Source organism: Chelonia mydas, chromosome 5, assembly GCF_015237465.2.
Source record: "Chelonia mydas isolate rCheMyd1 chromosome 5, rCheMyd1.pri.v2, whole genome shotgun sequence".
NCBI lineage: Eukaryota > Metazoa > Chordata > Testudines > Cheloniidae > Chelonia > Chelonia mydas.
In genome coordinates this window covers 80,308,763-80,323,712 of record NC_051245.2, presented here as the reverse complement: position 1 = coordinate 80,323,712, position 14,950 = coordinate 80,308,763, and the positions used below count along the sequence as shown (strand labels likewise).

Here is a 14,950-nt window from a genome sequence, read left to right as displayed (position 1 = left end):
ATAAGTGAAAGTAGCTGCAGGGCTACTCTGCCTTACACCATCTAGACTGCTTCCTTTAGTGATTGCTCCTCTTGCCCAAGTGTCAGATTGCAGTGCTGTGCAGTCTGGCCTCACCGCCATCCTGTTCCTGACCCACCTCAACTTCCTATCTGGATGGTGGAAACAGCTGGCATCTATTCAGGCTTAGAACCATGGGGAGATTTCCCTGTGTCAGGCCAATCGCCAGCTGCCTGTTAGGGCAGCTTTACATCCTCTTTGTGCCACTGCAGAAATGCACAGTGGGCTTGCCTTGGTTCAGGGATTTGGTCCAATGGCACAGAGGATACTTCATGAGGTGAATACAATTAATTTATGTGTGCCTCCTATGTGCGCACACAGTTTGCGTTGTCCACAGCAGGTTGTGGTACAGTATTTGTCAACTTAGCTTGTATTTCATTATCTTGAATAATTCTGAGACTTCAATCTGTTTTTCTAAGCTCTTTTAACACTTTCAGGTGTTCCATTTATTTGCGCATGACCCTTATCACATCGTTTAAACAGAAATCATTCTTTAACCCCTTCAATGTGGATCTGCTATTCCAGTTTCTGCTCTAGAACTCAAACGTCTGTGATGTGGCATCTAACAAAATACTGACATGGTCACTTTAGTGGGTGATACACTGGTAATAGAGTGTGAGGGATGTGAGGAAGTGAGGAAGTGAGGAAGTGAGATGGTAAATTGAGGCCCTGTCTCTGGTAACTCTTAACATGGAAGGTCGAGATCCTGTGGGTTTTGTTTGTTTGTTTGTTTGTTTATTTTTAAGTGTTGTGAATAACCCAAGCATCTAGGCTAACTCTGTGAGAACTTGAATGCTCTGTGGTTGCAGCAATTTACTCCCTAGTCCAAGCCCCGACTAGTATCTAATTTATTGCTTTGTAAAACACTTTGAAATACCTTGAATGCTACATTGTCACACTCTTATGATATAACAACTGGGGTAGATCTGGAAGGTGTGATATGGGATTTTGCATAGTATGTGGACAAGTACAGTAACAAAAATTTCTATGTCCTGGCCACATGCACCATGTATCTGAGATTAGAATCAGTCCCAGATCACTGTTCAGAAGAATAAGCCGCTAAATGAGCATCTTATTAATAGTGCTTTGAATTACACAGATAACATAAAGCAGGTACTGTAGTGCTCAGTGTATTTCTCTCTTCCAAGGACTGATTCCTTATGCTGAATAGGGATTTCATAAAACTTAGGTGTCAAATAAATTACATTCATGACAACAACTTTGAAATTCACATAAAACCAGGGGAGGAAAGTATTTTCATAAAAACATTTATTGGAAAACCTCTGTGGCTGGATTTGGCTGTATCAAGTAAATAATATGCTAACAGTGACGATTGCAATCAAGATGCAGATAGCAAATACCACAAGCAGGACAATTAGGCAACATTTGGAATATTTCTTTTCTCTCTCTTTCTTTCTCAGCAAGGTGTCATACCCAGGGGTATAAATATCCCCCATCCAAAATTGTAGATCATTAGGATTTTCCTAAAAGAAAGATGAGAAAATGAACTCAGCTCCTCTGTATTGTATGTAATGTCACCAGAACATAGCTGGTCAGGAGTATTTTGGTTATCACTCAGTAATTAATTAATTTAAAACATCACAATTCAAATCAGACAAATTTACACTTGAACTCTAGGCTGCATAGACGCTGAATGCTGTCCCACAGAGGACTATTAAAACCATAGCTTTCAGCCAGGAACCTAATGGTTCAGCCAGGAACACCAGCCATTGAAATGTGATAGAGACCCAGAAGGAACCTCCTGATATTCTCATGCTGATGCAGAGGGGCTAATTTACAAATGCAGATCGGAGTCACTTTTCAGCAAGGAGAACGGTAAAAAAAAAACCCACAAAACCCTAAAAGTAATACACACTAACCCACAAGCAGAAAGGAGTAGGGGTGGTGGGGATGTGGTTATGAGAAGTTAAATTATTTGAAAAAGTACATTGAGAAATAATTTATTTGTCCTGGTCCTTATATGGCCACCATCAACATGGTTAGGGCTAGATCCACAAAGGGATTACTTTTAGGTACCGTGCCACCTAATGGAATCCACAGCCCTGAATGAGTCACATGAGGAGAGAAGCACCTCCGAATGGAATCCTCAGAAGCCAGCAAGCTGAGCAAGGAACCACCTAAACTAGTCACTAGGAACTGCTGAGGAGAGAGGCAGGACTTAGGCCAGTGAGAGAGAATGGATGAGTCTCTAGCCCAGTGATTAGGGCACCCAAATAGAAAACCTGGGTTCCAGGCCCTGCTCCAATGAATGTTTAAGTATTTTATAAAAAGTAGATCAGCTTCAGCAGACGAGATGGAAACATCCCCCCCCGCACTCCAAATCAGGCAGAGCGGGGCTTCAAACCTAGGACTTCCAGGTGAGTACCCTAACTACTGGGCTTTTGGGGACCACCTCCCCTCAGCTGTCTTTTGTGTGGGCTAGGCATGTCATAAGAACGCCTACCAGATCACACCCTGCAGTCAAGATAGGCAGGGGAATGCCTAATGTGAGACCCTGCTGGTGGTTAGATGGGAGCTTTGTGTCAAGCAGATCAGCCGCGGCAGGACTTAGGCGGCCGTGTGCATGCGCACTGGCAAACATTTGGGCACCTATGGGGATTTTACCAGTGGAAACTCAAGTGCCTAGTGACTTGATACCTATGGAATTAGGCAGCAGCTGAGCAGGGCTTTTGAGGATCTCACTAGTGGCTAAATATTGGACTTAGGTCCCCTGAAGTGGGAATTAGATCTAAGTACCAATCATGAGAGGTAGGATAGTAGTATGGTTAAGATACTGAAGACTGCAGTTCAATCCTGGCTCTAGGCTAGATCTAGCCCTTAGTACCTTACAAACAAATGTGAATTTTCCCCCACACCCCCTGTGAGAGAGGAAAATATTATTATACACCTTTTAAAGATGGGGAAAAGTGACATTAAGTGACTTGCTATAGGTGACAGAGGACGGCTGTGGCAGAGCCAGGATTGAACTGCAGTCTTCAGTATCTTAACCATACTACTATCCTACTTCTCATGATTGGATCCATATTGCTATGGAATCCTTACAAAAACATGTTCAGATTTACTTCTGAAACCAGAATCACCAGCAAATGAGCACCTCATTTTATTCAGTGGTTCAAGTGTAAATACAATGCATAGCATCTGGGTTTGTTCATGTATGAGTCTACAGCACAATACCTTTAAGTAGTTAGCCAGGTTAGAATGCAGTGAATGCTTGTCATAGTCTTGAACAGTCCAGGAAGGTTTTTTTTTCCTCTCTGCCCAGTCATCATCAGTTCGGATGTCAGTGCACAAGGGATTGCGCTTGATGGTGGATTTCAAGGTGACCGTGGTTATATGTTTACCAAGAGCTTTGTCAATCATTGTTGGGCTGACCCCACTCAATTCTAAGCCAGGCTGCTCAAAGACATTTCTTTTTTCTCTCTGCAGGACAGTCAGGACAAAAAATGGTTATCATCCTCATTCTTCTCATGACACAGATGCCCTTACACATTCACAGTCTATTGTGCAGTAGAACTAACTGTAAAATAATAACTGCCTACTCTTTTTGTTATGGTCCAGAAAGAGAAAGAGGGCTGGTTCTCCACTTTGTGCAGCTTTTCTTCTTGTGTGGAATGAGGGCCTGTGCAAAATGAGTGCCAAATGCTGCTGTCGGTATGAATTGGCATGGTAATGGCTGTTGGAAGAGAAGACTGTCATAGAAAACAAGTGCAACAAAATAACTGCCATAAGAATTGGGTTTAGAATTGCTGTTCTGATGAAGACAAAAGAAATATATGATGCTGAAGCAGAATTGTGGGGACCAAAATGCATTAGAGATTGAGGGCCCAAAACACACGTGGGTGTAACTTCACATAGCTTCTGTCCTGCTTTAGTCTCTGCAGAAACTGAACAGATTCCACTGATTGTGCCTTCACTGAACCCTTTTATCTTAAGCTCCCTCCACTATTTCCACAACAGTCCCAGTGTAACAGTCCATTTACAGCACCACCATGATTTTTTTTGGCCCTCTCCTCAGGACCTGAGGAGCACAGAGGTCTCCCTCCCCGAGGCCTCCATGTAACTGGGCTCAACTACCCCTGGCTCCCTTTCTCTTCCCCAGGCCTTCCTTCCTGCCTCTTTATCAACCTTGAGCTGATGGAGTTTTTGGCAGCTTATCCCAGCCAAGCCAGCCAGCCTGATTGTTTAATTCCCTCCATCAACTTTCTTAAGAGGAACTAATTAACATCTGAGCAATCAGAGTGCAGACTCACCTGTTTGCTCCCTGCTCCCTCCCTCCCTCTGACACAGTGGTGTAAGTGGATATATCTTGATCGATTTAGTGGAGTTTCACCATTGGACAGCAGGGGTAAGATTCTTACCCCAGTTCTGGATTCTTTGTCTACAGTCTTTGTTTACACTACTGCACGGGGTCAATCTAAGATACGCAACTTCAGCTACGTGAATAGCACAGCTGAAGTCGACGTACTTAGATCTACTTACTGTGGTGTCTTCACTGCAGTAAGTCAACAGCCGATGCTCTCCCATCGACTCCGCTTGTGCTCCTCATTCTGGTGGAGTACCGGAGACGACGGGAGAGCGCGCAGCAGTCGATTTATTGCATCTATACGAGATGCCATAAATAGACCCCCGCTGGATCAATTGCTGCCCGCCAATCCGGTGGGTAGTGTAGACAAGCCCTTTGTGTCAAGTAAAAGTGCTAGAGCAATGTAAAGGGGCCCTCAAAGCCCAATATTGGGCTGGGGTAGAATTCTGCTGGTGAAGGCACTTAGAAGCCCCAAACCCTTCAAGAGCTGGCAAATATTGTGCAGACCAGTGCTGTTACCAGAAACCTGAACAGCACAATTTCAGCTCACCACAATTCCCTTTTCACTGCTACTTTGAATTAAATGAATTCTAGCAGCCCTGGAAGACACATTTTTGATACATTCATCACATCCCTTAAATAAATTCATAGCTGTCCAAAGGCAGTCCCAGAATTACTCTTACAGCATATGTGCAGTACAAATGAAACTCTCTTGGTTAGAAAATAACATTTCTCTCCTAGTTCCTTAACAGTTCTTTGGACTGGAAACTTTGATTTGAGACAGCTGAAGTCTGAGCCTGGACTGGTGACTGCATCATAGGGAGCACTGGAGAGGAGTTAGAATCACATACTAAAGCAGCCTTATTAAAAAAAAAATATCTCAGAGAAGCGCTCAAAACAGATTTCCAAATACTCCTTCCCACACCTCCATAAAAGGTCTAAGCAGCTTCAAAATTCATTTACCCAAAAAAGGTTTCAAAGGCAAGCAAAACAAGATCTTTTTTCCAGCCTTCCGAGGGATAAATGAAGAGATTTAATATATACTAATTCCCCAATCATCATGTGTGTGTGTGCACGGGGCGGGGGTGGGGGGTGGGGGGTGGTTTCTTTTAAAATAATGTGAGGGGGGAGATTCTATATACATAATCCAGTGAGGAAACATCATTCAGGCATTCTTATCTGTCTCCCATGCACAAGGAACTAAGTGTGTTTCCCATCCATAATCATCATGATCTGGTACTAGAGGGCAGATGGATCCCCATTACCCACGGCCCATGTGTTAGCTCACTGCCGTTGCCGTATGTCAGTATTTAACTTTGACAGAGGTTTCACATCACAGTTATAGCTGGCACTAGAGCCATCTGGCTTCTGCTGGCCTGTTTTCAGTTAAGCTGGCATTTTAAACTGTCTACTCTTGCTGCCTGTATTTTACTGTGTTTCTTCAATTACTTTAATGATGCTTCCTGCAGGCTTGTAAAATGGATGTACTTGGAGAACATAGCACAAGAACTTAAGAATGGCCATACTGGGTCAGATCAATGGTCCATCTAACCCAGGACCCTGGCTTCTGACAGCAGCTGGTGCCAGATGCTTTAGAGGGAATGAACAGAACAGGGCAATTGTCGAGTGATCCATCCCTTGTTGTCCAGTCCCATCTTCTGACAGTCAGAATCTTAGGGACTCATTAGGGTTGTGTCCCTGACCATCTTGGCTAAGAGCCACTGATAGATAAGTTCCAGTTACAATTTTGGTCTTCACAACATCCCATGGCTACAGCTTGACTATGCATTATGTAAAGAAGTATTTCCTTATGTTTGAATCAAAGAATATCAGGGTTGGAAGGGACCTCCGGAGGTCATCTAGTCCAACCCCCTGCTCAAAGCAAGTTTTAAACTTGCTGCCTATTAATTTCATCAGGTGGCCCCTGGTTCTTGTGTTATGTGAAGGGGTAAATAACACTTGCTTATTCACTTTCTCCACACTATTCATGATTTCATAGATTTCGTTAGTTACTCTTTTCTAAGCTAAACAGTCCCAGTCTTTTTAATCTCTCCCCATATGGAAGCTGTTCCATACCCCTAATAATTTTTGTTGCCCTTCTCTGTATTTTTCCTATTCTAATATAGCTTTTTTGAGATGGGGCAACCAAAACTGCACACAGTATTCAAGGTGTGGGCGTACTATGGATTTTAGTGGCATTATGATATCTATCCCTTTCCTAATGATTCCTAACAGTCTGTTAGCTTTTTAAATTGCTGCTAGGTATTGAGCAGATGTTTTCAGTGAATTATCTACGAATCCAAGATCCCTTTCTTGTGTGATAACATGTATTGTGTATGTATAGTTGGGATTGTGTTTTCCAGTGTGCATTACTTTGCATTTATCAACATCGAATTTAATCTGCCATTTTGTTGCCACCTCACTGTTTACCTTTTTTTCACATATCATTTATGAATATGTTGAACAGCACTGGTCCTGTATAGATCCTTGGGAGATCCCGCTATTTACCTCTTTCCACTGTGAATACTGACCATTTATTCCTACCCTTTGTTTCCTGTCTTTTACTCAATTACTGATCAATGGGAGGACCTTCCCTTTTATCTCATGACTGTTTACTCTGCTTATGAGCGTTTGGTAAGGGACCTTGTTAAAAGCTTTCTGGAAGTCTAAGAACACTATATCCACTGGATCACCCTTGTCCACATGCTTGTTGACCCCCTCAAAGAATTCTAATAGATTGATGAAGCATAATTTCCTTTTACAAACGCCATGTTGACTCTTCCCCCATTGTGTTCATCTATGCATCTGATAGTTTCCACCAATTTGCCTGTAATGAAATTGGCATACTGCCCTCTAATTGCCAGGATCACCTCTGGAGCCTTTTTTAAAAGTAGGAGAAGATTACATTGAAGAAAGTGGGCACTCTCACCAGGGGAATGTTCATCCTGCCCAGGCTAAAATATTGTGAAGGGAATGTGCCTTGACAGTTTTGAATTTTAAAGCAGTTGTTTTAAATAAAAATCTTTCAAAATAAAGACAGGCTAATTGGTTCAAATTTTTCTCAGTGCAATGGTGATTTGACCACATGTTATTGGTGTTGCACCAAATAATCTAATTAACACTTCATCCCAGCAGTTAATCTAATTAACCCTTCTTCCCCATGGGGAATAGTGATGTAGGAATGTGGGTATACACTACCCATGAGCATGATCAAGGGGAAGAGATGATGGCAGCGGCAGCTAGAATTTTTATGAGAGTAGGTCTGGTAAATGTGGTGGGAGATTTGCAGGAAAGACATAGTGGTGTGAGATAATGATGTAATTAACTTGAATGTATCAGAGCATGCTATCTTGGAGATTTGGAAGTAGATGTAGCCCTGAAAATAGAGAATGGGAAGGAAAGATGCTGCCTTAGAGAAGTAGAGGTTTAGGTTTAAGGGATAAGAAAACAGAGAGATAGCAGGTATCCCGCAAAAAAAGAGTATGCACACAAGAAGCAGAGAAATAGAAGAGGGGTAATATGCAGAAAAATATTATAAATATTCATTCACAACCCCTTTGCATAGACTTTCATTCTAAACGGATTGTGTTAATCAGAATGTTCAATGAAAGGGAAAGCGTTGTGAATCCTGGTACAAATGTGCAAGTACCCAAGTATTGATGATATATATAACATAAGTTTGAGAAGCCAGCTTGACAGCTCTTTGTGGCTTTGGAATTGATGGGATCTAAAACAGAAATAATAGCATGTGACTTAAGTGACTAGTCATACAATACACATAGTGAATTGGGAGCAGTGAACAGTCAGAGCAACCATTATACTGAAGAACTGATAAGGAAGCCACAGTCAGAAATGTATTCATTGAGCAAATCTGCAAACCCTGAAGTGTTTGCTTAACAAGTAACTTGCCAACAGAAAAAGGGCAACATGCTTTGACTAATTTTTCATTGTGAATTCTTTTCCTACCTCTAAGTAGGACAGAAATCTAGTGTAGAGAATGTGGCCATGCAGTGAACCTGAAGACTTACAGAGAATTAAAGATGGCTCCATTCCTGGAAGACCTAGTTTCTTGGTGGGGTTTCTAATCCAACCTAGTAATTTTATTATTTCATGCATAAACTACAACATGAGCTATTTATTTACAAAACATTTTAATCACATCACATGATACCTAATTTTTGGCTATTTTCTTTAATCATTAGAACTTTTTGAAGTTTCAGCATACTTTTGTCTATTCCTATGATGAAAAAAAATGTGTTAAAGTAAAGAACATGATCCATCAAAACCAGGAAATCAAGAATTAAGGCAGAAACTTGGTCTCAAGCCCAGTTTACTGTAAGTAGGGATCAAAGGGATTTCTACACAATAGGTGATTTTACATATTGTAGGTCAAATTCTGTTTGCTATATATATTATCTAACACCTTGTAACAGATGTTCTTACATCAAGCTCTCACATAGTCGGTCACTTCACTGAGTCACTTGACTAAACTAGAATAATATTTGGTTAGCAGTCCTTTGCTCCCACAGTGCCTCCTTCTCCTGAGCTTGCTGAGGCCATATGACTTTCATGGCATGGCTGACCTTGACCTTTAGCTCCTAGACATGTTGAAGGTGGGATTCCAACTCTGCCATTGAAGAAAATCTTGTTTGTTGATTGGCCCATGTAGATAGCATTATAGAAATGTAGTCCAGAGGTGTCAAAGGCAATAATAACTCTGACAAGTTTCCTACTTTGCAGGAAATTTGCAATCTTTGTGCCAGTCTTTGTGCTAGATAACTACAAAGTGCTCTTGGCTACAGCTGCACCATGACCATCTGGGTATTCAAGAGGCTTATAGATTGCAACCAATGCTAAGAAAATGTGAAGAAACTGCACCTAATGAGGGGCCAGATATCAGTTTCACCATCTCTGCTAGCTGTTATACACAGCCTACTAGCATCACCCTCATCTTGTCTGAACTGAACTTCAGCCAGCTAGTCCTAATCCAGGCCCCAATCTTGGCTAAATATGGGAGTGCTGAGCGACTGCCTTGGCTGAGTCCAATGAATAACAGATGTAGAGCTGAGTGTCATCAACATACCAATGACAATGCAGCCCAGATCAGCTCTGTGTCTCCTGTAGTGGCCTCAAATACAAACCAAAAAGGTAGGGTGACAGAATGGAATATTGGCAGCACCTCATATGAGAGAACCCTTGGGGCAGAAGAGCAATCACTCAGCACTAGACCATGTGGGTCCTCTCAAGAGGAAGGAATGGAGCAATTAAAGCACCACTTCATCTATCTTTGTCAGTGTCCACAACTGTGCCAACAAAACCTCATGGTCAATGGACAGAAAAGCAGGTGGTAAATGTGAAAGTGTCAGTGCGTGCACTTGGTCTTTCTCAATTGCCAGGAAGAGATAATTAGTGCACGAGGCAAGGGCTGTCTGTACCAAGCTAGGCCTAAAATCAAACTGATAGTGGTCCAGGGAATTTAAGTAATACACAGATTGCCAAGAATTGCTTCAGCACAAACTCCTCAATAACAATGAAAGTGGGTGGCAGGGCAACAATTACATTAGCAAATAATTAGCATGAGTTAATTCTGTGGAAAGTGATAAATTCATTATACACCTCAGAGCATTCTGTCACACCTCTGAGAAATGCACTAGCACAGATCCTTGTCTTTCTTTAAAGGCATGCTTCTGGGAAACTAACTGTGACAGAAAAGGAGCTGCTATGTACTATCTAAGACATGCAATAATGATCTGAATATTATATGCAGTGTTGATGTAGCCTTGTCAGCCCTAGGCTCTTAGAGACAAGGTGGATGAGGTAATATCTTTTATTGGATAAACTTCTCTCTCAGCTTGTGTCTCTCAGCAATAGAAGTTTGTCCAATAAAATATATTACCTCATCTACCTTGTCTGTGTGAATATTATAAGTGACCTGGTCACTGGGGTAAAGTTACTGTATAGCTATTGTGGTTTATTAGCATTTCCCATATGAATGTATCTAACTTAATGGAGGGTGGGGCTGTGGGAAGAACAAACAGGAAAGGAACACCATGGTTCTTTAAGTAAGCAATCTCAAACAAATGCTTGGAAGACAACGGGTCCAGCTGTTAGCTTTAAGGTTCCTGTAGCCAACACATTGCAAGTGTTGTTTTGCCAGAGCTGGGAGGCTGGAGATCAAAAGAACACTAATGAGTTAAAAAAACGTTCTCAAGGGAAGAAGGGAGTGGGTCACTTGCCAGAAGCTGTCCAGGGAGACAGGTTGACATAGGGAAAGGCTCTGCTGAGTGAGTTGCCTTAGGGAAAAACAAGCATTAGTATGGGCTGGTTTATTGTCTTAAATCTGTTATCTCTGAAATGCTTTTAATCTGACATATAATACTCTGCTTGAAGGAGGGTGTCTGATCACAGGTTGCTGCTGTCATTGCGCCGAGAGAAGGGAACCAAACTGCAGGGGCTGAGCCTAAGCCAGACTTGCTGAGGTAAATCACAGTTAGTACACAGGGCACTGAAAGCACCAAGATTATTTTACTTAATAGCTACATGACAAAAATATACAATAAGAGGGAACGAGTATTCACTCTGCCTGACACCAAAATAGAAAGTGAAAAAAAGCTTTTGCTCTGAAATTAAGATTACTTTTATCAGCCTACCTTATATAATGGAATAAATGAAGACACTTATCGGTGAAGGAAAAACATAAGCACTTAAGTGCACTTCAGTTTGAATGAGCTCATGACAAATGTCCCAAGAAGCACACAAATACATGGCTGAGCAGTCACTTTACACAGGGAGGCCTGAGTAGCAATGTTTCTTAAAAGCAAATGAATTTCTGGACAGAGAGTTTCAGCTATGCTCAAGGTTTAATAACTTTAGGAGGGCTGTAGATCACAGTCACCTGTTCAAAACTGAAACACACCCCTCCTGTTTCTGAATTAACTACTTCTTACACCCCCATTAGTCTGTTCATCATGTTATTCCTAAACCATTAGCTCTGCACTGTGCTATCGTGTTTATTCTGAAGTCTGGAACGCATCAGGTGTTTAGTTTCTCCTTATTTGCTCATCAGCAGAAAAGAGAAATAAAAATGCACGTTGTGTTTAAGTGCTTTAGCTGAACTACTTGGATCTACAAATGAACATGATGGAAAGGAGAGTTTGTGCCTTAGGTTTAACATTTTAAAAAATAACACCCTGATTTCCATGGGAGATCATGACTTGAGTAGTTTCCCTTTGAGAGGGCCAATGAATGGTGCTGGTGCTGGAATGAATTTCAGGAGAATTCTCTCCATGGGGGATTATGAGGAAGATGCCATTTTAAGGGAGAACATTCTCTACAGTTTTAATCCTATTGGAAGTTTTCAGTGATGGCTCAATGACAGCTGGTCTTACTTAATTAAAATAGGCTGGGGCATTCCCTCCTGAGGACTGGGCTCTGCGTTTGGATCTCCTCATACCTGCACAAAGTGGTGGGATGGGAAATAAGCCACCATCACTCCCAGTCTCTTGGATCTTGTGGGCATCTCTTCTTGAGGTTAGTGCACTGTGCTGGGGTAGGGAGAAGGTGTGTTAATGTGTTACAATCCTATGTGAGGGGAAGAAAAACAGTCCTTTATTGTAAGGATGACCTTTATTTTAATAAAAGAATTGGCTGTCCCATACTAAATCATTCTATCAATCATGGGGGGGTCACTCCTTGCAACCCCATCATTGGAAACTCACCACCCCTCAGTTTGGCCTGGCTGACCATCTGCAGGTGGCCAGGCCTCTGGAGGGGTGGCCTGGCCAAATCTGAATGGCACCAGTAGTTCTTCAGGTGTGCTGATAAATGGCCAGAACTTAGAGGGCCATGCAGGGAAACTGGGGGTCTCTGGCTGGGTGATTTGCAGGGGCAAAGATGGGGAGTCCAGTTCCTGCTCCCCTCAGCACTGCGGCTGTGCTGCACACTGGGCTGGGCCCCTTGTGATGCCTCAGTAATTGCCAGGCTGTGGCTGTGGTCCAGTGCTGGGCACAGAACGCAGAGCAGGAGTCTCAGAGCAGAAAGTGAAGCTTTTACAGACAGTCAGGAGCAGAACCAGGTGGAGAGCATCCACTGGGGGACAGGCAGCAGGAAAGGGGAGAGGAGGGTCCCTGGGGAAGTAGGATTCCCCAAGCGCTGTAAATGGGAGAAGTACATAAGGGCTTGACCTTATTTACCCTCCTCAGAAAGTAGCCAGGCTCCCCTGCGGGGTGACCAGAGGGAGAGGAGTGTACAGGCTACTTGCTTTCAGGACCAGTGGCCTTCTCCTTAGACTCGAGCAGCATCTGACATCACAGAGGGTGGAGGGTGACAAAAAGTTAATTGTGAGGAGCAGGTTTCCTCCCCTGTTTTAAAGTGATTCTTTCATTTTACTCTTTCCCTCATTTTCTGTCCTCCAAGGCTGTGATAGTAAACAGGAAGCAAAGGTATGGGGCGGAGGCAGCACCTTACAACAAGAGGAACTGTTTCCCTCTCACACATACAACAGTTTTCTCTGAGGCCAACCCCTGATGACTACAGCAATGTCTTGCATTATAGTTACTCTCACTACACCCATTCCCCCACAGGCTGAACTTTTCTGTTTCCTACTTTGGAAGAAGGAAGTTGTTTGGCCAGAACAATAATGTACATTAAGATGTTTCATGTTGAAGAAGCTGCTGTAGATGTTGTGTATCACTGCAGCAAAGGTGTCTGATCTTACCCAGCCAGGGAGGGAGACTAACTTGACCGGTGTCGTAGTGAGTCAATGGAGGAGTTGAGGAAAATCTAACTGCCCTCATGCTTGATGCGGCAGGTTCTCAATGCACAGGGTGCATTGTCCTTTCCTGTACATTTAATCTCTCAGGTAGATGAAGACTGAGTAACATGTGTGGCTGTTATGGGATCTCCAGAGCACAGCACTTGCCCTGAGGAGTTCAGTGTGGCCTGTAGCCTCTGTCATCACCTAGAGGCCTACTGACGTCTCAAGTTTCACAAGTCACCATCCCTGAAGAAAAATCAGTAACTTTCCGCACTCTCAGCCATGCATGTGTGTATGTGTGTGTGTTAGGAAAACTGTCCCTTATTTTTGCAATAAATGTTGGCAACCCTCCTCCCTTCTGAGGGCAACTTCTGGGGCAGCTGCAGTTGGAGTAATCCCTAACAACTTGGCTCCAGTAGATTCACATAGCTAGAGAGCCAAAGAGGGGAGCAATTGTCTCCCCCACCCCTCACCGGTGAAGTGGTTCTGTCTTCCAGAACATCCACTGAGGTCTGAACACTTTCTGGAGGTCAAAACCCATGCTGGTTCCAAGAGGACACAGGGCTAGGTTTTTATATTTTGCAATCTGGGGAAAACTCTATGAGGGGAACCTCTACTTAAAGGGTTTCTTCTTTTCTTCCCTGTCTCTGTGTCCTCTGTCTTTCACCCTAACTACTACCCAGGAATAACCCTCTGGTGTCTGCTTAAGTAATTCACCCAACAGCAGTCATGAAAGCCAAGTTAACTGTATGGTACACAGTCAGTGACTGTTAATGTCAGTTATTATGGGGAGACAGTAGCTGCTTCTTATCTTTAAGGATGTAACTGAGTTTCCATTTTAAGCCTGAATTTTTTCTCTTCCAGAATTTTCCTCCCCTCTAGCTCCTACCAGCATGTTGTTCCTGGGAAGTTTCCATATGACCCCATATAATAATAAATACAATTAATGTTATACAATATCATTCATACACATACTGGGAAATGCTAAAAAATACCACAACCAGGAGTCAGCAGGTCAGTGCCAGTACTAACAAGTGTGGACCTATATGAGAGTGATAAGGTCTGAGCTCATGATATCAGGAAGATTGTTCTCATACAGCCTGCTCCTGCTCCCACTGAAGTCAATGGCAAAACTTTTCATTGACATCCGTGGTGCAGGATCAGGGACATGCAGTGGCTGCAACCACAGCAAAAGGTTCAAACCCAAATTTCATTTGTTTCTGAACCACAACATTTATAAGGAATAATAAGGGAAGAAGTCAAACATTCAGGTCTTTCCTTTAGACCTTACCTGTAAATAGACTTTGTTGTGCCATTGCTGTGCGCCTGGAAAAGCTGCTTCTGGAAATTTTACTAGGCTGCCTTGTAGAAAGGCAGAGTTTTTCATTAAAGACTTCACATCTAGTTGTAGGAATTTATCAGGATGGTTGTTGTTTGGCAAAACAGAGAAGTCCATTTTCCCCTCCTGTTGAGTAATAATGAAAACAGCCCAGTCTTCTGCTTCCTGGCTGCTGCGTGCTCCTTCTATTATTAATGAAGTGAAAAAGGACCCTACAGTTGCCTGAAACTGTAACTGACCCCTGCTTGGTGTCACACTCACTTATATCATCTACCAGTGATAAAAGATCATTTAGAAGCAGCATAGCAGGCAAGACATACTTCCTCAAGTGCCAAGCTCAAGTTTTCAAGTTTAAGGTCTATTTTGATAGATGTATACGTGTTCATTAAAACTAACAGAGTATCAGTGACTAGATGCGTGAGACACTTAAATGCACACCCGCACTTCCTTAAGTGACTTGCCAAAGATCTCAGGC

The 14,950-nt window shown here is 42.7% G+C and overlaps 1 protein-coding gene across 1 annotated transcript; it reads right to left on the bottom strand.

Moving 5' to 3' along the window:
• Positions 1–1,361: 1,361 nt before the first annotated feature.
• On the bottom strand, positions 1,362–14,592 carry MINAR2 (membrane integral NOTCH2 associated receptor 2). The gene is made up of 3 exons (XM_007056799.2): positions 14,428–14,592; positions 3,253–3,498; positions 1,362–1,541 (listed from the first exon to the last, which is right to left on the bottom strand). Exons 1-3 carry the CDS (start codon positions 14,590–14,592, stop codon positions 1,362–1,364), a joined length of 591 nt encoding a protein of 196 aa, XP_007056861.1.
• Between the last annotated feature and the right edge of the window lie 358 nt (positions 14,593–14,950).